The sequence below is a fragment of the Crocodylus siamensis genome, chromosome 11, assembly GCF_052110815.1.
Source record: "Crocodylus siamensis isolate JL-2025a chromosome 11, ASM5211081v1, whole genome shotgun sequence".
NCBI lineage: Eukaryota > Metazoa > Chordata > Crocodylia > Crocodylidae > Crocodylus > Crocodylus siamensis.
The window spans coordinates 34,561,844-34,585,914 of NC_143405.1; the positions used below are offsets into that span (position 1 = coordinate 34,561,844).

Consider the following 24,071-nt stretch of genomic DNA (forward strand, 5'->3'; position numbering starts at 1 on the left):
TCCAATTTGAGATACTAAAGTTCTGCTTTTATTTTTTTAAAGAATTTTTAACACAATATAGCACTTCATGTGTTCAGAGCATGACTCCCATTGATTTCAGCTGCATCTGTGAGAGCTCAGTAGTTCTATAGTTCATATCCCTAGGCCTCAAGTTGGATGCTCAGTTCATGTTCCTCATACTCGTAAATGACAGCCTGCGGAAAGTTAGGTTTGCTACTTGGCTCACATGACATAGGAGCTCTTTAATCCGCACAGGAATATAATCCAATTCTCCAGGACAGGATTGAGTTGTCCTGTATCTTCCTGAAGGTCCTGGCTCTTTCATAATATAACCTCCAACATCCTCAGTAAATTAAGCATGGGTTCTAAAGGCGACAGTCTCTTTAACTACACAATCCTGAGTCTCCTGCAGAAACATCCTCTCTATTAACTGTTCAATTCAGTGTTAATAATACACCCCCTTAAAAGAAAATTGTATTACTGTTGTATCCTGCTTGATTTATTCAACAAGCCAGATATGTAATGGGCAGCCAGAAAGAAATCCTGCTAAATTAATCCTAAACTGAACAATAAAATTAAAAGGCATGCAGAAGTATATTGCTATTGATATACCCGGGGGTGTTAAACTACAAATGAGGTGACATGCATGCTTGCTTCTCTACAAACATTTTTTAAAACATGTATGTTAGCATTTTTATGCAAATAGTGAACCCCGATGTCACTCTTATTTCAAGTAAATTTTAGAATAACTTTCATTAAAAAAAACCTTTTCCAGACTGGATGTAAATTTTTGTCTGAGTGACTCATTTGGGGAAAAAAGGTGTTTATTATATTTCTTCCTCTTTTATCTTTAAAGCATGAGTAAACATAATATCACCCATAGGAAAGCTTGTTTGATGTGTTCTCCTGCAGAAAACAGTCCATTGTGTGTGTGAGCACAGTATTTTCATAGTGCTTGAAGTCTGAAATCACACTGTCCAGGAAGTCTCACATTGGCACCTATTGATAATGGGAGATATTGCTTGTATATTGCTCATGAATATGTTGAGTGTATTTCTTTTAAAATAAAGTAGTATCTTTTAAAATAAATGTAGTAATTAAATAATGTCAAGCTGTAAATTTAACAATTAACTTTAGCTTGACATTTTTATTGCAAGGAAGAGAAATTACTGTTTATAACAATCAACATGTGTAGACTGTTTTTCTTTATGCTTCCTTTGACTACGTGTTTTCTTCCTGTATAGTTGGTCATCAATGCTGCACTGGGATTTGACACATTTGTTGTGATGAGACATGGACTAAAGAAACCAAAACAGCAGGAGCCTGGTGATTCATGTTCCAGTAGCATCACAAGCTCTGCTGATCTCCTGGGATCATCACTCTTTTCAAATATCCCTGGCTATAAGCTTGGCTGTTATTTCTGCAATGATGTTGTGGCACCAGGAGATGTGAGTGGAGTTTTCTGCAAATAGCTATTATGCATCTCTTTTATGTGTTTTCTGTGCAGCCTCATTTGCAGTGACTCATGACATTTGAAAACAACAAATTCTTCATTTTGATACCGAGAGAGAACTCACTTGTATTGATTTAATGACAGATATTTAACTATGTAACGGACAGCCAAGTATTTTCAAGTATCATCTTTTTCCGAATTTTCTTTCTCTGTAGTCCACCAGGGATCGGACACTGGATCAGCAGTGCACGGTCAGCCGACCAGGGTTAGCCATGATAGCTGGAGCTCTTGCAGTAGAGTTAATGGTTTCTGTTTTACAACATCCAGAAGGGTGAGTCATTTGAAGGGGAGGATTGATGTTTATAAGACAAAAGGTATTTTTGGAAAAACTCATTGCTTCTGTATTGCGCATCATGAGACTGGTTTAAGTCTAAGTTCTCACTTCAGAAAACATGTGCAGCTGTAAACAGATGTTGCATTCCTTCTGGGAGAAAACCTTTTCTCCCCGGATCCTGTGGACTTAAAGTCCATTCTTCCACTTTAAATATCTGTAATGTATGCAAGATAAAATGTTAACGCTGCCTGAATTAAAGATGACTTTCAATTTAAGACACTGTCCCCGTCTCCCCCAAATAATTAGATTCCAGGTGTGGAAAATAAATTTGTTTTAACTTTCCATGTAAATAATGTAATTATCACAGGGCTGTCTCTTTAAATTTAAGTTTGCTGCCCCTGCAACCACAGAGCGAAGCACCAGGCTCCGTGCAGTTCCACAGTTCTACAGGAAGCCCTGGAGGCAGCCAGACAGCAGCCCAGGAAAGTACTTCCCTCTGTGGCTGTGGTACCCCCCCGATCACCCAAGTCAGGGGGTGGGGCCTGCAGCTGCTGTAGAGGGAAGCAGCAGCTCTCCCTCCCTCCCTTCCCCCTGCCCCCAAGCCCAGGGGCTGCTCCACCCACCAGCAGCTCGCACTCCCCTCACTGCCAAAGGGGCAGGTAAGTCAGCAGGGTGTGTGCATGACATAGGGGTTTAATCAGCCCTAAATTGAAGCGGTGTTGTTTAAAACCCACTGCTTCAATTTACGGCTCCTGTTTCGTCTACATCCGCCTCTATATGCTATTAGCATTCTTGGCAACAAGGGCACACTGTTGGCTGCTTAGCCAGTCGGTCCCCAGTCTGCACCTGTGCATGTGATTATTCTGTACTAAGTTAAGGACTTTGCACTTGTTGTTGAACATCATGAGATTTTTGGTCCAGTGCTCCAATTTGTCTAGGTCTCTCTGAATCCTAATACTACTCTTTAGCCTTTCTACTACTCCCACGAGCTTGGTGTCATCTGCAGATTTGTTGAGGGTGCACTCTATGCCATTTTCCAGGTTGTTGATGAAGATATTGAACAAAACTGGACCCAGGATTGATCCCTGGGGCATTCTACTTGTTACCAACTTCCAATGAGACATTGAGCCATTGACTTACTACCCTTTGAGCCTGGCGATCCAGCCAGTTTTCTGTTCTTCTTACAGTCCATTCATCCAGCCTGTATTTCGTTAGCATGCTTGCAAAAATGTTGTGGGAGACTGTATCAAAAGCCTTGCTAAAATCACGGTACATCACATCCACTGCTCTCCCTGCATCTGCAGAGCCAGTCATTATGTCAAAGAAGGCAATCAGGTTGGTCAGGCATGACATGCCCTTGGTGAATCCATGCTGACTTTTAGTAATCACCTTCTTCTCCAAGTGTTTAGAAATGGATTCCTTGAGCACCTGCTCTATGATTTTTCTGGAAATTGAAGTGAGGACAACCGGTCTGTAGTTCCCCAGATCCTGCTTCTTCCCCTTCTTAAAGATGGTCGCTGTAGTTGCCCTTTTCCAATCATTTGGGACTTCTCCTGATCACCGTGAGTTTTCAAAGATAATGGCAAACAGCTCTGAAATCACATCAGCCAACTCCCTCAGGACCCTTGGGGGCTTTGCATCCAGCTTTTCTAAATAGTCCCTAACCTGTTATTTTGCCATTGTTGCCTCCCCCATTCAGTAAAGGACCCACACTTTCCCTGATCTTCATTGCTGGCTTACTTGTAGAAACCCCTCTTGTTACCCTTGCTAGCTGCAACTCCAGTTGTGCTTTGTCCTTCCTGATTTCATCCTTGCATGCCCGACCAGTACTCCTATACTCCTCCCTAGTTGTTTGTCCAAGTTTCCACCTCTTCTAAGCTTCCTTTCTGTGTTTTGGCTCACTGAAGAGTTTCCTGGTAAGCCAAGTAGTCTTCTACCCTACTTGCTAGTCTTCCTGCACATCAGAATGGTTCATTCCTGCACCCTCAGTAAGATTTCTTTAAAATACAACCAGATCTTCTGGGCTCTCTTCCCTCTCAGACTGGTCTCCAAGGGCCAGTCTGTCAGTTCCCTGAGTGAATTGAAGTCTGCTTTTTTAAAGTCTAGGGTCCTTAATCTGCTGTTCTCCTTCCTTCCTTTCCTCAGGATCTGCAGTCACAGCCACAGCAACTCCTCTGCCACTGTGAAGTCTCCCCTGTGCTCTCTCCCAGACTGTGCAGTCTCCCTTGCCCCATGCACAGATCTGGGGGACACGTACCCCCCATGCCTCCCCTAGGGGTGTGCGCAGCAGCGGGAACTGCTTCCCACACCCTGCCACCTGGACAAGCCCAGCTCATCCTGCACTCTGCCTGGCCTGGTTGTGCAGCCCCTGCCCCTGCCCTTGCCCCACTCCCTCCCTGACTGCAGGGGCCTTGTTTTGCTCCCTTCACATCCCTTCCCTTCCCCATGTCCCTTCCCCCCACAGACTTACCAGCTGGACACTGCTCTCCATGCTACCAGGCTGCACTCATGGCTGCATGCATGCTGTAGCTGTGCACACGCAATGTGTTATTTATCAGTGATGTTATCGGCCCCATAAGTCAAAAAAACCCATTTACTGATAATGTTAATTTTCCTTTTATTAGTGCTGATATGATATGGCCTGATGTATCAGTGTACCTTTAAGCTGAAGAAGTACTGAAAATGCAGCATTTCAACAGGAAAACTTTTGTTGTTAAGTTGGAGTCCTGCATCCAGAAAAATACCTCACTGAAATGAAGACCTACTATAAAATTTCTGTTTCATCAGGGAACCTAGCCCAAAAATTGTGACAGTATTTTAGCTTTAATAAAATGTTTGTATAAGTGCTATCTGTATTGAACTTAATGAAATTCCATGGCCTCTGTTATGCAAGTAATCAGACTAGCTGAACATAATAGTCCCTTGTGACCTTAAAATATTTTAAAAGAAAAAAAAAAAGAAAATGGAGTTATGATTTAGGTATGAGTAAGTGAAAAATCTGAAGCCCTGATTCTGGAATTCACACAGACCTGTGCTTGCTTCTTAATAACTGTGAAAGGGATTTCCAAATAGATCACCTTGCAAGATGAAGGAAGCTGCTTATGGAAGAAAATTTCTTAGTTACTGCTAATTGAAAAATTACTTTTTGACCAAAAATGGAGGAAGGGGTGGGAGGGGAAGATTATCAAGGTTTATGGTTTGACATTAAAATGTTCTGTTTTGACAAAAACACAGTGTTGTGAAAAATTGTTGCTTTCCAGCAAAAACACTTCAATAGAATTTTTTTTGACTAATGCTAGTCTTTCTTTACCTTGATTCCCTGCTCCCACCCTCTCTGTTTTTTTTGGCAGTGGTTATGCTGTTGCTAGCAGCAGTGATGACAGAATGAATGAACCACCTACCTCTCTTGGGCTCGTGCCTCATCAGGTAAGTGATCTGGGAATAAAAACATTTGTTAATATTGGTAGTTCCTGAGACGTCTCCAAAATAAATATTGCAAGTTTTTAGGTTTCAATAAAAATGTGATATAAAACCATGATATTGGAAGGAAGTGTCCTAATTGAATATGGAGGCATAGGGCTTGAACCTAGTAGACCCCCCTCACAGCTGATTTAGTCTTTGCTTGGATCCATCCACATGAGGAATCTTTGTAGAGAAATCCTGTTTACTGTACTTGCTCAAATACAAGGCAAGATTCCCCTCTCCCCTCACCCCCGCCCCCAATCAGCATGGGGAAAAATCTTCTCAGCTTATATTCACAAAGAAATATCATGAAATACGTTGTTGATTATTAAATAGCTGCTGAAAGCATCATGTGCTAAGTAATGAGACAAGCTATGAAGTTGATTAAACTGAGCATGACTATAAAGTATATGGCCCATGTTAGGCAAACATACTTTTTAAGGAAAACGTTTCCTGCCCAAGGTCAAATTAGCCAGATCAGTTCCAGATTCTTTGAGTCATTCAAGAACCATATGTGGCCCTACTACTGGCAAATATGCTTCACCCCAGACTTTTTAGCCTGCGGCTTGAGATCCTTCCCAATCCTTTGGCAGGCATCCTATGGGCAGGCTCAAGGTCGGAGGCTTGGGGTTCAGTTGTCCCCAAGTTTCACTTGCCCTCAGCCATATGGCCACTGCAGCAAGATAGGGAAGAATCTCCCATTTCCATAAAATTGGTGTGGAACCAAGATCCTCCCACTGGAAGCTGGTCAGTGAGAAAGTAACTATGAGGCTCTCACAGGGAGTCCTGTCCGCATGCAGACAAGGGTGCACCCTCCACTTCACAGTGCCATTTTAATTGCATTACCCATGTCATGGTATTTATTACTGGACAGGTTTTTGGGGGGTTGATTATTTTTAAGGACAGTTTTTCATGTCCCAGGTCAAATGAGCCAAATCAGCCAGATCAGTTCCAAATCGTCCTTTCAATCATTCAAGAACCATGAATGGCCCTACTACCAACAAGTATCCTCCACCCCAAACTTTTCAGCCTGGGGCTTCAGATACTTCCAAATCCTTTAGTAGACATCCTACGGGCAGGTTCAAGTCTGGAGGCTTGCGGTTCAGATGCCCCCAATTTTCGCTTGCCCTCAGCCATATGGCTGCAGGAGCAAGCAAGGGAGGAATCTCCCAGTTCCATAGTGGGCATGTCCCAGGGGAACAAAAATGAGGGGACAGGAGACCCCTCCCACAGCAGGACCTGGGGAAGAGATAGCACGTCCCTGCAAGAGAAGACCTGAAGACAAGGCAAACTTACCTTTTTTAGGGAGAGAAGGAATGGACAAGCCGTGCTGGGATGGAGGACCCATGAGGTTCATCAGCTGCTTTTATATCTGACTGAAAGTGGCGCAGGGGGATGACATCACTGGAGAATGCTGCCCAGCAAAGTTAAAAACTGGCAGTGAAGAAACAGGTGAGGAGGCACTGTGGAGAGCAGATGGTGAGAGTGCCTCCTGTGCCAGGCAAGGATGGCACCAGCAGCCACTGAGAGATCCCAGGGCAGACCCATTGGAAGGGCCCACAAACAGTTAAAGGGAAAGAGGATGGCGTCGAGGGACCACGAAGCTGCAGACATTGAAGTCATGAGTGGGAAAGGGCTAAGACCCCACTCCCCCCTTTTGGTTTCTATTTAACTTGTTCTTTTATGGATCACCCTAAGGGCCCCTAAGAAAGGTATTAGCGCCAGGGGTGACGCGCAGAGGAGAGGAACAGCCAGGATGATGCTGTGTGCAGCAGTGCAGCCAGGGAGATTCAGCATAGCTACAGGGACTGTGGAACGTCCTGAAGAGACCAAGGACAGGATAAGATCATTAGGAACCTGGCAGACAGGGAGGGCCCAGGAGTCAACCTCAGAGGGCGAGCCAGTCAATCATAGAGCAGCTGTCTTAAGGGCTGGTGCATGGCTGTGGTGTAGGGAAGGCAGAGCCCAAAGATTACCAGCTAGGAAGTGTGACTGACCTGCGAGGGGCTACAAGAGGGATCCCCGCCACTGAAGGGAAGACCAGTGTCGTGGCAGGTGAGTTTTGGCGCTTCCCTTGAGGAGAATGTGAGCCCTTGCCAAGACTGCAGGAACCAACTCTGTGGCCAGCCCCAGGTGCATACTCCAGGGTAGCAAGGGAATGCCTATACAAGACTAGGCAGGCACAGGGCACAAAGCCAACATCTTCCCACTGGAAATGAAAGTGGGAGGGTAACTATACATTACCTCTGTCTGGGTACTAACCCATGCGAGAACAATGGTTATCCCCTGCCCCTAGGAAAACCACCTGCTAGATCAGGGGTGGGAAAAATATGGCCCGTGGGCTGGATCTAGCCCACCAGGCCATTCTATTGGGCCCATGGGGCCCCTAAAAAAATTAGTAAATTAATATTTATTTGCTCCTGGCTGCCTGTCAAAAATTACATGAGCCAGAGGCAGTAGGACCCAAGGGGAGCCCTCAGCAGAGCAGAGCAGCCCAGCCCTACCCCACCCCACCTCTAGCCATTTCACTGTCTTCCTACTCCTGCCCTGCTCCAGCACCATGTGGATTCTGGTTGAATCGCTGGACCAGGGTGTACATGTGTATGTGTGCACACGCACACATAGGCAGGGGCAGAGTGTGCACGCACACAGGCTGGGGCAGTGTGTGTGTAGGGAGGGGGGTTGTGTGTGTGCAGGCAGGGGCAGAGTGTGTGTGTGCATGTGTGTTTTTTCATGGGGTGAGTTGCATACACACACTTCACCATACACATGCACCCACATTCCCCTCACACTGTCATACATGCAGACTCACATACCCCAACCACCCTCCCCCATACACAGCCCCCCACCAGCTCCATACCCACCCACACAACCACAGCCCCCCACCTAACTTATGCACACCCCTCACGATATACAAGAGTAAAACTTCATTTTAAGCTATTGTGCAATCACCTCTGTGTACTCAACACAAATGCATGTGAATCAGGAGAAAAATATATTTTTAAGTCAAATTAACGAATGCTGTAGTTGTTTGCTTTTTAGAATATAATTTGGTATTCTGAGATGTCAAACCCTTCCTGAAAGGAGTACTTCCTGGGGTGGGAGGGGACTTCAGGTAGCAAAGGTCAGGGGTTAGGGAACGGGACTTCCGGTTACAAGATAGTGATCAAGGGGCAGGGCAGCTGTCAAGGGGTGGGGCCCTCAGCAGCTTGCAAAAACTCGGTAAGCAGCCCTCTACCTAAAATAATTGCCATTCCTGTGCTAGATAATGGTGTCCCTTCTGCCAGGTAACCTTATGGGAACCTACCATAAGGATAGGTGAATAGAGCCTGTATGTATAAGATATGTGCCCCCCTCCCCCAAGTGTCAGCTCTTTTTCAAGTCATGGTGAGCCACTGCATTAAATACATTTCAACTTCCTCTTTACTCCCACAGCTGAACTTCACCTTTCTTTCCCACTTCCAGTCATTCCTGTTTCCTTATCAGCCTTAAAGTTTTAGAAAACATCACGAAAAGGGGCCCCAAAGAGTTCATCCAGAAGCCCTCTGTCACCCCCTTTCTCCGCCTGTCTCTCATGATTAGTGTGGCTCTGCCCTCCAGGAGGTGGAGTCGGACCAGGTTGCCCTGTGACTCATTCAAATATCAGTTTTGGAGGATCCCAGAACTGACAAGTGCACCTGGTTCTAGTCATGTGTAGGTGTCTAATTAGCACATGGCTCCTCCATGGGCAATATCTGGAGTACACATATGTATTAAATAGTGCTGAGCTCTGGGATCACCATGGCTTGAAATGCTGTTGTGTCTGCTGGGGTCCAGCTGTATGATAATTCATGAGTCTTTTGGCTTGGGTCTAATTTCATGCATAGTTGAGAACCCTTTTTTTTTTTTTTTCTTTTTTGTATCGCTGCTTTGCCTTTTGGTTCAGATCAAGTGTAGTTCCTGTTCCCATCAGAGTGGAGGACCGTTGTGGTCTGCACCTACATGTTGGAGTAGGGGAAGAGCGGACTTATTTTTGGATTTCAGGTGTCCAGGCAGCCAAGCCGAGGAAGGCAGCAACTTCCAGAAGAGGAGCAGCCAGAAAAGGAGTAGCAGGATCGAATGGAAAGGGTTTCCCCATGGGTTTCAAGGTGAATTATATGAATCGCAGTCCGGTCTTCTCCCTAATGGCATGAGTGGAGGAGATTTTAACAACAAAGTTCTGCAAGAGCTACTCCAGATAAACAAGGAAGATCTGTTTTACATATGGAGGCTACAAACTAGCAGTCAGGGCAGAAACCAGAACAGCTTGCTTCATGAAATACTTTGCAGGGCACCTGCTGTGAAGCTGGTGGGTGTGCTAGCTGCCATGGTTCTACAAGGTCCTTGAGCAGTTCTTGAACAGATATAAGGTACAGAATGAAACCCCAAGAGCCCTGACTCACCACTGGAAGATGCAGGAAATACTAAGAGCAAGCGACAGATTGACACCTGTGGATATATTCCTTGGCAACAGTTACAAGGTCATATGGGAGTGAATCTTCCAGAAAAAAGGAAGAAGGAAACGCATATAAACTTGAACTGGCAGGCCCACCAGGCACTCTCCATGTGGGCACTGAACAGGGTTCGAATTATAGGGGAGCTCGGGGGTGCTGAGACGAGATAAGAGACAAGAGCACCCCCATAAGAGATAAACGTCATCCCCCCCTGCCCAGCCCATCCCACACCTCAGGCAGCAGCGGCAGCTCCTTTCAGCTTCTGGCTGTCACTTCTGCAGACCCCCACTCAAGAATTGTAATGTAATTCAAAAGCTGATGCAGAGTTTCCAAAGGCAAACCTGCTGGTGGAAGGAGAAGCAATTGATCACCTCCTCTGGAGCTGCCGATATGCTACAGAGGCATGGGGGAGAGTAGGCCAACTCCTCCAGGCGGTGGCAGGGGTCAAGACCCTGACCACAGAGGCAGCACTGTTTGGTTATTGGACCCCAACAGCCAGCTTCAGCAAATTCATATCCTGCTTCAGGAACACCCTGTAGAAGATGAGAAGCCTGTTCATGTGCAGGCACATGAACCTCCCAGTCAAGAACTGCATCAGAATGGGAGTAAGTGAGCTATAAGAAGATGGGAGAAGAGGATGGGGAAGAGATGACAGAAGACCTGCAGAAGATGAAGGATTGGCACATGCTGCTTAAGAATGAGACCAGCTGAGAGGATGATAACAATGAGGAGGAAGAGAATGACAAAGATGACTTAGACTAGAGATGGCAGAGCCGTGAAAGGACTGGGTAAAGAAACAGAAAAATCATAGGGGTGGAGAGAGAGGAAAGGAAAGGGGAAGAGAAGGGCATGGAGGTGGTTTACGTTTCTTGTAACAGGTAGAGGAAATGGCAGCAGGCACACAGGTATGCAGGTGCTGTTATTGTAACAGAAATGATAGTTAACTGTAGTGTTAACAGGGATGATGACAGTTAACTTTAGTGTGTTATGTTAAGTGAACTGTGTCAGTCAAGTGACAGGAAGGTTAAAGTACAAGTGTGTATATATAGGTTTATATATGTATAATATCTACTTTTGCAAAAAAAAAAGGCTTTACTATATATAAGTAAGTACAGAAGTGCTGCTTAAAAATTATGTTCATGGAGTCTCTGCTCTTATACTTGCAGCAGTTTCCAAAAAAGGTACAATTCTTGATGAACTAGTCTATGTTGGGGAGGGGGCAGTGCCAGAAGGGACTGCAGAGAAAAGTATGGGCAGGGGGGAAGAGAGGACAATGGGGCTACCTGGCCTCCCAGATGTATTTTCCCCTGCTATAGGAGTGGGAGGGTGATGAATTAAAGGCAGACCTCCAATAATTACATTCAATACCTGGAAATAAGTAACAAATGTATATATATTTTCCATATATAGAATATAAATATTGGGGGGTTGTCTTGTAGTCAAGTATAATTACAGCTATATTCAGGGTCATCTTATATTCAGGTGCATACAGATACTTCTATCACATCCCCTGAGTAAGATGCATTCTAGTAATCCCTAACCGCTAGGACTGCCTCCAGTAGGCAGAGAAATAGCTAAGGATACCCACCATAAGATGAAGCAACCCAGAAATTACTCTACTGTCCTCAGCCCCCACGGTGTTCAAGACACTAAATCATATACCTTGACTTTAGCAAGACTTTTGATATCGTCTCCCACAAAATTCTTGCAAACAAACTAAGGACATATGGGTTGCATACATTGATAGAAGGTGGATAGAAAACTGACTGGATCATGGGGCTCATGTGGTTGTAAATGATGTTTCGATGTCTAGTTGGCAGCTGGTATCCAGTGAAGTGCCCCAGGGACCAGTCCTAGGGCCAGTTTTGTTCAATATGTTCATCAGCGACCTGGAAGATGAGATGGTGCACCCTCTGTAAGTTTGCAGATGATATCAAGCTGGGGAAGTACTGGAAAGGCTGAAGTGTAGGTTTAGGATTCAGAGAGACATAGACAAATTGGAGGATTGACCAAAAAAACCCTCGTGAAGTTCAGTAATGACAGGTGCAAAGTCCTGCACTTAGGATAGAGCAATCACATGCAAGGGTACAAGCTGGGGACCATTGGGTAAGCAGCAGCTGTGGAAAAAAGGACCTGGGGTTACAGTGGATAATAAGCTAAATATGAACCAACAGTGTGCCCTTGTTGCCAAGAAGGTTAACAGCATCCTGGGCTGCATTGGTTCGAGAGTTGCTAGTGGAGAGAGTCCAGTGGAGAGCAACAAAAATGATGAGGGAAAAATGGTGAGGGGGCTGCGGCATGTGAAAGGAGGAGAATGGAAGCACTGCAGAGAAGCACCTTGAGTTGATGATATCAAAAGGTATAACTCGTAGAGGGACATAAAGTTTATAGGAGCTGGTACAGGTAATGGGACAAGAATCCAGAGTTCCTGTTGAAACCACTCTTGCAGCAACAGCTCCAAGGCACCATTATGGGGCCTGTGACTTATGAGGAAAGACTGAAAACTGGTCTTATTTAGTCTAGAGAAGAGAAGACTGAGTGGGGATTTAATAGCAGCCTTCAACTACCTGAGGGGTGGTTCAAAAGACGATGGAGCTAAACTGTTTCCAGTGGTGTGGCAGATGATAGAACAAGGAGCAACAGTCTCAAGTTGCAGCAAGGGAAGTTTAGGTTAGATATTAGGAAGAATTTTCTCACTAGGAAGTCAGTAAAGGACTGGAACAGCTTACCCAGAGAGGTTGTGAAATCTCCATCATTGGAGGTTTTTAAGACCTGACTAGACAAAAACTTAGCTGACGCGATCTGGTTGGGGGTGGTTCTACTTTGAGCAGGTAGTTGAAGTAGATGACCTCCTGAGGTCCCTTTCAAACCAAATTTTCTATGATTCTATGATAAATTGGTGCAGCCCAGAATAAGGGACATAATGTATTGCACTTAACATCATAATTCTTTAGTTTATTTGAGCATTTGTGATGTTGTATATAACCCTCTTCTGCTTCATACTTAACTCAAACTCCAATGACTGTGAATGTGTCAGTTGTCTTCAGTTATATTGGATATAGAGAAAACTTTGAATTTTCATTGACTGAATTTTGGGGTGTGGAACATATTGTGCAGTCTTGCAAGACAATAAAACCCTTTTCACTTTGTATTTGTGGAGACGAGTCACAGCATTTCCAAGCTGAAGCCCATCTTTCCCTGGCACCTAAAAACTAGTCAGTATTGCCATATTTATTTGAGTGTTGTTATTTCTTTGCTCCAGAAATAGAGGGTAAAATTATTAAAATTTTAGTTACACCCAGGGGATGGTCAATATAAAAACAAATATTTTAATGTTGATACATCTTATGTACCATAAATACCTTCACTTTTGAGTTTGTCTGCATGATGCAAGTCTTGGGGTGTAAATTGCAACAATTCACTTTTCTCAGTGATATTTTTATATTTGCCCGATAGCATAGTATGCTTATCACCCGGACCAAGTGCAAATAAACAGTGATTTCTGGAGCTATCCACAGGCATTTTTTTCCTTTTGAGGTGATGAAAAGGTGAAATGACAACCAAAGTAACACTTTTGTCCATTTTATGAGTAAGACGCTCACTTCCATGATAACATGCCATTGAAAAGCATTTGCCTTTTAACATAAAACTATTCTGCCTTTATTCAGAAAGAGTTCTCTTGTAGTCTTGAGGATATATATCCTCCTACAAGAAATGGGATGGTAATGTGAAAAAAATAATATTGTTGAAACCCTGTAGATCCATGTATTGTAAAAATGTACAGGTTTATTTTTAAACATTTTACATTTGTATCTTCAAAAATAGTAATTAAATCAGATGTTGATGGTTTTGCTCTAATTTCATTGTGCATATGGGCTTTGGTTTGGGGGGTTTTTTTTGTTTAACCTTAGTCATGGTTTTGTGTGTCAAAAAATTAATGCTGTGTTGTTGCCCTTGGTAAAAGAGATGTGTATGTTCACAGTCTCTTTTTTTTAAAAATGACAAATCGGCACTAGTATGACCATAATTTCCTGTTCTTTGGCATCCATATTTATAGATCTCCTTTGCTTCTAAGAATTACTTTGTTTTGCCCCAATTAATACTCAGTATTGTTAGTAAAAAAGTAGTAGTACTGTTTGTATACCTACTTGCTGGCATTTTTGCAAGGTTTAAGAATTCTTTTTATGTCCCTTCCAGAATGGGAATTCTTAAGATCAGTCAAACAATTCTCTGTGTCTTATAAAATTGTTTTTTACAAAGTGGTCAGAAATACTGTGTTAGTTACAGAAGTCATTTGCACAACAATAGGTAGCTGTGTTGCAATGTATTCATGCAAGCTCAGCATTTTCCCTCTCCCTTGCTCCAGAAGTCTGGACAAATGGTTTCCTGTTGGTTAGGGAGATGTAATCCAATCCTTGTGCCCTTTGCCTGTATCATATCCCTTTTAATATAAAGCGAAGGAACTGCTTTAGTTTACTAACCTCCTTTTTCCTGTTAGCAAAATTGTCCTGGTGTTTTTCAGGTATTGCTGTCTCTTTCCTTTCTTCCCAGATATGCTTTTTCCTGTACTGTTTTAAGGACAGCTCTCTCTCCTCCTCTTTCTCCTTCCCCCTCCCCCCCCCCAACTCCCCACAAAGGGTCCACTACATTTGGATGCTTTTGGCCCTTATCTTATTGCTGCTTGCTGAGAGCCATAGTAAATTACTACATGAACAATCCTTGAAGTCTCATGGCGGTAGAACTACTTACAGAGTAAGGTGCTGTTGTGTATAAAACTGTACACTGGGATATAGTCTAGAGTTTTTCACAGACCAGTATGAGATGCTAATGGCTTGATTTATCAGTATTGCTAAGGCCCCTGCCACGTGTTACACTTAAGACTTGATTAGTCAGTCAATCACATCTTTAACATGTAGCTGGGATACAATTTAAGTAAATAACGGCATCGTAAAACAAGGAATAAGCCACAAAGTTATGTAAATAATGCACACGCGTGTGTGCGCGTGTGTGCACACACACACAGACACACACACACACACAAAGTGGTTCTTGACACTGTTAATTGAACATGTGGCCAGGTGCACCCATGTGACTGGAAGCCCTGTTGGCTCACTCCCCCTACACCAGCAGTAAGGCATTATGGGATCTGATGTTTGATCCCACAATCATACCTACTGTGCATGAGTGGCATGACAGGAAATGTGACTGTGTGGATCACATATCAGATACTATTATACCTTTACCTGCATGTCTGACAGGGGCCTAAGTTTCATTTTATCCAGGTGGGAAGCCTGACAACTTACATAAATCGAGGCTAACCAAAGTGAGAAAAGAAATATGTGATTTTTTTTAAAACTTTTAACACAAAACAAGTAACGGCTCTTAATAAGGCACTTGGGCAAGTAACTACCAATATATGTCGGGGTCACCAAGCAGTTTATTACAATAATAAGTCACGCAGTTTGGAAACGCATGAAATTTTCTCCTTATGGTGGTAACTAGTGAAAGGGCCTCAATCTGTCTCCATTAGAAATCTATTGAAGCTAAGTTCATCTGAAAGAAGAATTTGATCACAGAATATGAATACCTAGTGTTAGGAAAGTATCGGATGAGGGTGAATTAAGAATGAACACAGCTTCAAGCTTGATTGTTTTGTTTTGTTTTCATTCATTCAAAATACAGAAAAGAAAACAGTCCTAGAGTCAGAGTAAGAAGATATATCGATTCATACAAAAATGTCCTATAAACCCAGAGGCTGGTCCTGTCATCTTGCGCAACCAAACTGTTGTTAATTTCAAATACAGTTTTTGAATCTGTTCATGATGCTTTTCTTTCTCAGTTAACTTAGCTTTGTGGAAGGATGAGTTTGAAAAATGGTTTGGCACTAGTCCAAGGATGAGAAGCAGTTCCAGGAAAAGGAATAGTATGGCAGAAAGCCTGAGGATGAAAGGAAAATGATGCAAAATGAGCAGTATTTGAGAGACTTGGGAGAGTGAAGCAAGTGGGAGGGACCAGGAAGAAATTAGTTTTGTGGGTTTGTCAAATCTTTTAAAGCAATAACTTTAACTCAGAGTGTTGTTTGTTGCATTCATTTGATTTATTGTAACATTGGAAGGGAAGAAAGCTCTTTAAAATCTTTTCACTAGGTTTGATAATTTTGGCAAAGGACACCTGACATAATCCCTGCCCAGTCATCAAAATCTATCATTAAAGTAGTTGTGAGAGAAGAGTGTGATCTAATGAAACCTGGCCAGAGGATAAATACAATGTAAGTGTCAATGTAGGATGTTGCGGTTACCTTAGACCAATGATTCTCAACTAGGGTGCTGCAGGATCCTTTCAAGGGTTGAGCTGCTCCATGTACTTCCATGCAGGGCTGGACTGGAAAGCAGCTTTGGAAGGAGGCGGTATACTGCAGTTCAGCCTGAAGGGAGATCAAATAGGATGCAGGTTTGGGATATAGTTGGGGATGGTCTTATTTTGAAAAGGGGGTTGGACTAGATGACCTCCTGAGGTCCCTTCCAACCCTAATTTTCTTTGATTTTATAAAATTCAAGGACTGTCTGCATCCAGATTCTCCAGGCTTGTTTTGTGTTGAAACACAGCTACCTACAAATTATTTAAGTAACAACATGTTCTGTGTCATATAGATTTAAATTATGGGCAGGGGTCACAAAGTTGTGCTGGACTTTCCTTTGCAATCTAGTCCCATCTTGTTTCGCTTTTGATAGTGAATGCTGTTTAATTTATGCTGCACTTAATTTTCACTTTTAATGTAGGTAATATTGACAATAGATAACTGAGAGAAAGTGCTGAGGAAACTGGAGGCTTTGATAGCCTGGTAGAATCCCGGAGCTGCTATTAGTGCTTTGGCCTCCTGTGGCATTTGAAACTTTTGGCAATGGCAGGGGAAGTATTGTTTTACCTTCACATTTTGGGCAGGGGAAGATTTGACTTAAGCAGGAGGAGGATTGAATTCCTTGTTTCCCCATATCGGTAATCTTTGATAGTACCTAGTTGCCTCTGTGCATCCTGGCACAACATCCAGAATACAGCATGCCAGATAAACATGTCTTGGTAGTTGGCGAAATGTTTGACATTTGAATAGTTAATGGTATCCAGGTTGTAGCTGTATTGGTGTAGAGGAAAAAGAAATCAGGGCTCATGGTAGAGGTGACATATTTTATTACACCAACAAGATTTTTGCAAAAAAAGATTCTTTAATTGCAAGCTAATAATTTTTTTTTGCAAAAATCTTGTTGGTCTAATAAAAGATAGATATCACCTCTACCATGAGCCCTGATTGCTTGAATGGTTAATAGAATTTAAATTGTATTCAGATTTCAGAGATAATGGTGCTGGAGTTAAACAGGAAGTTTAATGTCTCTGAACTGCTGTTGCAGGCTCTCTGCTGACCTGGGATGGAATTGCCATTTACATCATTAGTGAATATTCAAATGCTGAAGGTTACCTGGTTAAACCTAATGGATGAGAACCTGGCTCCTCTGAAGTCAGAAAGATTTTTGTTGAGACTTTCCATTTCTGGAGATTTGAATACTAAAAAATGAAAACGTGGCCAGGAAGTACAGTTGTGGGGCAACTGAATATTTTAGAATAATGCAGCAGTTTAAATATCCTCATGATATGGAATTATACAGCATATGTGCATGCATGCAGGTATGCGTGTGTGAGGGAATACCTGATATATGCCAGCCACAAAGGCCAGGATGCTCCCAGCAGGTGGCTCGGCGGCTGCAAGCACTGCTGCAAGCAGACCAGGCTCTGTGGTTGGCAGCAGCTACCCAGAGCCTGGGCTGGTCTCAGCCAGGAGGCTGCAAACATTGGCTTTAGGCTCCAGCATTAGCTCCTTACCAGCGGATGCACGCGTGCCTCGGAGTGGATGGTGTGGGAGCAGCCTGAGGCAGCACAACCGCAGCCTCTCCCCTGCTGCAGGCACAGAGCTAATGACTGGGCTCCAGAGCCCAGCGCAGCTGTTTGTAGCCATCCTGGGCTTTGGGCAGCTGCAGCAGACTCCACAGCCCTGGCATCAGCTCCATGCTGGCAGCGATTGCACGTGCATCTCAGAGTGGACAGTGGGAGGGCTGTGCCACCTCAAGCCCTATTCCCATTGTCTGCTCCAAGGTGTGCATGCACCTGCCGGTATGGAGCTGATGCTGGAGCCCAGAACAGCTGTTTGCAGCCCCCTGGCTGCAGCCAGCACAGACTCAGGTAACTGCTGCCAACCACGGAGCCCAGGCTGCTTGCAGCAGGGCTTGCAGCTGAGCCCCCCTGACTCCCACCTGCTCTGCATCCAGCCCTGGCCCAGCCCCCCACCAGAATGAGGCTGGCGCTACTCCTTGCTAGGAGCACTGCACCATTTGCAAGCTTAGCTGTGAGGGGTGGATGGGTGGTTGGGCTGATGGGCAGGCTCTGGGCCGGGGCCTTGGCCAGCTGCACTGCAGCCCAGGGGCTGGCTCCCCAGGGAAGCACGGGGGCTCTGGCGGAACCAGGGCATTGTTGGGTTGGACTTTGTCCAGTGGCCCAGGAGCCTGGCTCCATGCACCCATGCATCTGGTTCTGTGTGTTTGTCTGCCTCTGTCTGGTTCTGTGTGCACACACATGTCTGGTTCCGGATATATGTGCGCATGGGTATCAGTTCTGGGTGTGTTCTGGTTCTCTGTGTTTGTGCATGTGGTTCTCTGTGTGTGTTTGTATGTGTCTGGTTCTCTCTCTGCTCTCCTTTTTCTTTCTCTCTTTCTCTTGTCTCTTTTTTTCTCTCTTTCTCATTGCAACATGCTCAACAAAAAGGTAATACACAACAAAAGAGGCAACATTTATGATGATTATATATACTAATATGCGGTGCATCCTGCTGTGTGTGTGTGTGTGTCACTTTTTTTTGTTTTTCTGGCATGCTGGCACTCCGGCACCTTCCAAGATAGACATTGTGGGTTTTTTGGCATTCCAGCCAAAAATCGTTGCTGACCCCTTGTCTAGAGCAAAAAAGAAAAGTTAGTATTGTACAGTGTCAAAAAGGCTGATTATTCCAACAATCAGCAAGGTACAACATGGCATAAGAATAAGCTCAGTTTATTAAAGAGAGGAAAAATGGGAGAAAGGAAAAGCACCTTTGTCCTAATGTAGTGAAGAGCTCTGGCTAGCATTGGGCTGCACCATAAAGTGCTTGCAAGGTCATATGCTTTTTCAGAACCAATATACTCAACATTTCTCACACATATATGCTAATATATCTGATTCTTTAAACTTTACCTATTGGATGCATTATAACCAGACAGCACAATAATAGTCAATTTTTAAATTTCCAAATCATTGTAATACTTGGAGAAACAAATCTATTTAAATAATTATGACACAATTTTCCATTTTTTGGTTTCTGAGACTGAGTGGTTGCAGACAAAAAATTCAGACTCCAGGTGGGGCTGTGCCTCTATTCCTAGTTAGATAATTCTGTATTTTAAAAAGTCCTGTTATTACCTGTCTACAGAAAAATTAACCAAAACACAAACTGTCTCAGTACTGATTGCATAGGAAGGATTACTGAGGCCACTGTTTAACAGTAATAAAGAATCTTGTTCATCTTCTGGCTGAATGTTTCCAACTCAGCTTAAATTTGGAAATGTATCATTATTATTGCGAGCATAAGCCTGCATCTTCTTTCTTTCCAGATTCGTGGATTTTTATCAAGATTTGATAACGTCCTTCCTGTGAGCCTGGCATTTGACAAGTGCACAGCCTGTTCTCCCAAAGTAAGTCTGAATTGTTCATTTATGTCTGCTTTCTCAATGGTCACAGTTCCAAAATCTTGTCCTGTTTTATAGGCACTATAATTTAAATCATTTTGGCCTGACTCCCTACTTCCTAAATTATTATATGGTTTTCTTTGTGGATAGACGTGTCAAGTCCATCTCCTATTGTCTCCGCTTAAGAGCTTCATGCTGCAATATAAAAAACAAATAAAGATTATGTTCAGTTTTAGGGACACATAATAAATAGGTTTTCCCCTTAGATTTCAACAAAAAGGCTCCAAAGTCAATATGTTGCTGTCGTGTTTATCACAGAGACATTACCAAATGTTTTTTAAGCATACACTTAAAGAATAATCTTTGTTTGTAGTTTGCTTGGGTGTCCTTAATTACATGAGAAATAACGCTAAGTGTCTGTCTACCTGTGCCTGTCCTGCACTAGGGTATCTCTTTGCAAATATGTAAAGTTGCTTTAATGTTTGATGCCTTGCCGTGAGCACTTGTATTCAGGGATAAAATAAATATCATCTTCATAATACTTTTTATTAATGAAGCTCCTTCATTTTGATACTGGTGGTGACCATCCTGAATCAGCTAATGCATTATAGCAGTTGCTAGGATTTTGAGTTGAATATTGCCAGAACACTAGTGTCCACTAGTATGCGTCTGTGTGAGGCCTCTTCATTTGTGGATTGTTTTCCTGTATTGTAGCCTTGAAAGCTCTTGGCAACTTTTGTAAGGTTGCGTAGACTAAGTTCAAGTAATCTTGACTGGGATATCTCAGTATGAAAAGGCCATGGTTTGACTCATAATTTGGCGCACATTGGAGTGCTATTAATTCAGTCAAGTCTTCCCACTCTCTTTACTAAATTCATCCTTTGTATTCCTAATACAGATCATCAGCTTCTGAGGGGCTATGGATCTTTTGACAATGAATGTACTTGTACAGGCACTACCTTTTGTTGATACAGTATTCCTGTCATTCTTTTAGGGCAGCTGACACATTAGTAGGCTCTTGGGGACTTGAATGTGCATAATCTTTTTAGGAGCTCAGGTGTTAGGCTTACAAAGTGCTTTTGCTGGGAGCAGATCCCTACTTTCTTGAATGGCTGAGCAATCAGGATGTAGTAATTCTTTTCTTCTTTTCCACCAGTACATTTTTTTTAGAGGTTTGGTATGTATCGTGTCTCCTGTCTCTCCTTTTTAAATATGTATTAAAGTACAGTTTCTGATATTTCATGTTTAATTTTCCTCTTAAATAGCTTTTCCATTGCCTATGTATCTATTCTATGAACAGATGACCCTATATTCTCATGAAGTTTTATCCAGACTTCAGATTATATATATATATATATATATTTTTTTTTTTTAAATGAATTTAGAGAACAGTAAATGAAATGCAGGTATCCATATCCATTTTTGTAAGCAAATGATTTCCTCTTGATGGTCATTTTAAGAGTCCTGTTTTACATAAACTGACTAGATGATTTAGTAAAAGCTGACTTGGATTTTAGCAGCTGTGCTATTCCCATAGAGATCATTTTTCATGTGGTTAGAGGATTAAATTACTTTCGTGCTGAAAATGTTGCTTCATTGAGACAAGTATTTCCTTACAGTAGAAACATAGCATTTGTTTACTTGGCTAACTTTCCCTTTATTAGCATAGGAGTATGTCAACCCTTATTATCTGGAAATCTGATACTAATACTTTGAAATGACAGATTCAATTACATTTTAATCTTAGCTCTGGATGAGAATTTTTTAATGCATAAACTTTGCATAGCTTCACCCTAGTTCATATCAAGTTTGCCACTGATTCAGATATGCTCTTCTGCAATATAAATTCTTATGGGTGTCCAAAAATCTCACTTTAACCATCTTAATTCATTTTTCTTTTTCGCTAATCCTGTTCTTGAGTTGTTATTGTTTTATATATTTTACATGAAAAGGAAATTTTTAAAATCAAAAATAAAAACCTAGTGGGTACAGCTAGAAAATTCAGGAGAGGCAGCTCAGCTCTAAATATTTGAAACTTAGATTTAATTTCACTGTGAACTAATTATTGACTTTATTGTTCTATTTCTGAAGCAGAAGAGCTCCAGACATGTAAGTATCTAGCTGTCCCTTAACCAGATCTATCCTGAACAGGCTACATGCCAAGGAGACTCACCTCCCTTAGGTAGTCACTCAGGAAATGTGGGATGGTCACAGGAGGGATCACTTTTGTATTACTATTATTGTGGGTTAACTATTCCTTTATTAACACTGGACATGCACAGGCTGGAATGACAAGCAGTCTCCTCCAAGACTGCTGACTCTGATGTGCTAGCTTGATGGTAGGCCCAAGAGAGTAATTTACGTGTATACTTTCTCTGGTATCTGGGAGTTGTACCATTGTTGGCCTGGGGAGGAAGAAGGAAGTCTCAAGTTCTTCAATATAGGATGTATCTCTTTATAAAAGCACTCATGTCTCTTGCATAAAATTTATTAAATGTTGCACAGCTAAAAGGGGCTGTTTATCGTGTTCATTGCTCATTGGAAGTTGGGGACAAAACTGGATCCTTCTTTCTTGGGGAAAGTTCAGATATTATGGAGAGGGGTACTATTACAGACATGTGGAAAGGTAGAAAGGAACTGATCCAGAAAACAGTAATGCATGTAAATATTTTATTGACTTTGGTGGAATGACTCATGCTCAGATAAATTGCCGTATTAACATTTGGTTGCCTGAGAAGGTTAAAGAAGAATTACTAATGCTCGAAAATTATTTTCCTGTTTAATCATAACATTACATATTTTCATTGCCACTCAAATGTAACAGAATATAAAAAATATAGGCATCTGAAACCATAAATTCCCATAACCACCCTTTTCCCATCAGATTTGCAGCACATGCTTATTCCTAGAGTTTCAGATGGATACCATTTCACATATTTGAAAGTCTAAAGTTCAACCCTCATCATGTTTGGAAAGTGTTTCTGATCTGAGAACAACCCTTTAAATCAGTGGTGCTCAATCTTTATCCCTGGCCAGCTAGCTGGGCAGTGCCCAGTCTGTCTATGGGCCAGATTAGGCCAGTAGTTCTGATCCAGTGTCTGAGATGGGTGCAGTGGAGCCTCATCTAACTGTATTGAGCGGGATGGAGAGCAGCCCAGCTCAGCTCCGTTCAGCCACATGAGGAGAAGGGCACATGGCTCAGCCCTGATTCAGCTGCACACGGGGAAAGAGGTGTGGTCTGGCCCCAACCCATCCATGCAGGGAGAGGGGTCTTGACCCTTCCCTGACTTGGTTGTACAGGGGACAGAAGATGTGGGAATTTACCAGCAGGAGAAGAAGGTGGTGATATTAATGGCTACTGCTTCTCCATTGCCAAATTTCCCAACCCATGGGTACACCCATGGGCCAGATGCCATGTCTCCCTGGGCTGCATTTGGCCAGTGGTCCAGAGGTTGAGTACCTTTGCTTTATATTACAGACTGTGATCACTGATACATTGTGCCAAAAATCTTTCTAGTAACACAAGGTATCACATCATAGGCTATGTGAGGAACAGATGTAAAGGGGAAGCAATTAGGAAGCATTGAATTCCAGTCCTAATCCTGAACCAGTTCCTGTTAAGCCCCACTAGGTTTGAGTATGATCTCCCTGTCTCAAATTGTCCCTAGTTCTCTCGTGGCAGCCTTCTGGAGAGGTGGAAATGGCAGCAATCTATTTTGTATTAGTGTAAAACATTTAACAGTAGTCTTAATGATCCTATGAATTAGATAAGTATTATCTGTTCCCAAATGGCATTTAAAGGAAATAAAACATTGACTGAAACCTAGTGCACATTAGGAAAAAATTCTCTGATATGTTAGAGGCAAGGATTTTTGTGGGTGATATCTTTTATTGAATCAGCTGCTTGGTTGGGATTGACTTAGGCAAGGTTTTGAATGCAGTATGTGTCTAAGTTTATGCACGTTGGTTCAGTAAAAGATATCATCCACAAAAATCCTTGTGTCACCGGTATTTTGTGGACCATCACAGATTCATCACTCAGCACTACCATTCCTGGTATGTTGCTACTTTTGCTAGTCCTCCTAGAAAAAGTTTAAACCAACATAGTTTGGTATCAAAGCATACAGGCAGACAGACGTGGAAAATGAAAAATACCTCTCTAATGGAAGAAGAAGTACATCAGCTTGACCTGGCTCCCCAGTGTCTGTATAAATCAGGTGCTTTAGCAGTGCTTTTTGTCACTGATTCAATCAGCTATTAGATAAAAGCATCAGAAAGCTTTTATGTAGCTCATGATCTATACAGATGTTGGGCAAGCTGGGTCAAACTAATGTGATGCCTCTTCTGGGCAAGTGCTGCACTTGGTGTAGGGATGTACTGAGGTGAAAATAAAGCACTGTTTTGGGGTTTGGGGTTTTTTTGGGGGGGTGGGGGGGAAGGAGGTTCCCCACATCTGTAAGCATCCATAGATTGCTAGTATAGATTAGTAGCAAAATGAAGAGATCATAGCTTAAATTTGCTGAAGTCTTTCTGCTGCTTTAAACTCTATCAACACTAGGCTTTTAACTATGTGGATAAGTTATAGGAAA

General features: G+C 42.7%; 1 protein-coding gene across 8 annotated transcripts in view; it reads left to right on the forward strand.

Annotated features, from left to right (window-relative positions):
* Positions 1 to 24,071, forward strand: part of ATG7 (autophagy related 7) — a 314,637-nt gene that overhangs the window by 91,133 nt on the left and 199,433 nt on the right. For all 8 annotated transcript variants that reach the window (XM_090021024.1, XM_090021026.1, XM_090021029.1 and 5 more), the window contains exons 14-17: positions 1,245 to 1,448; positions 1,669 to 1,784; positions 5,138 to 5,213; positions 19,408 to 19,488. In XM_090021024.1, the coding sequence (XP_089877150.1) occupies positions 1,245 to 1,448; positions 1,669 to 1,784; positions 5,138 to 5,213; positions 19,408 to 19,488 (477 nt within the window). The remainder of the gene's footprint in view (positions 1 to 1,244; positions 1,449 to 1,668; positions 1,785 to 5,137; positions 5,214 to 19,407; positions 19,489 to 24,071) is intronic.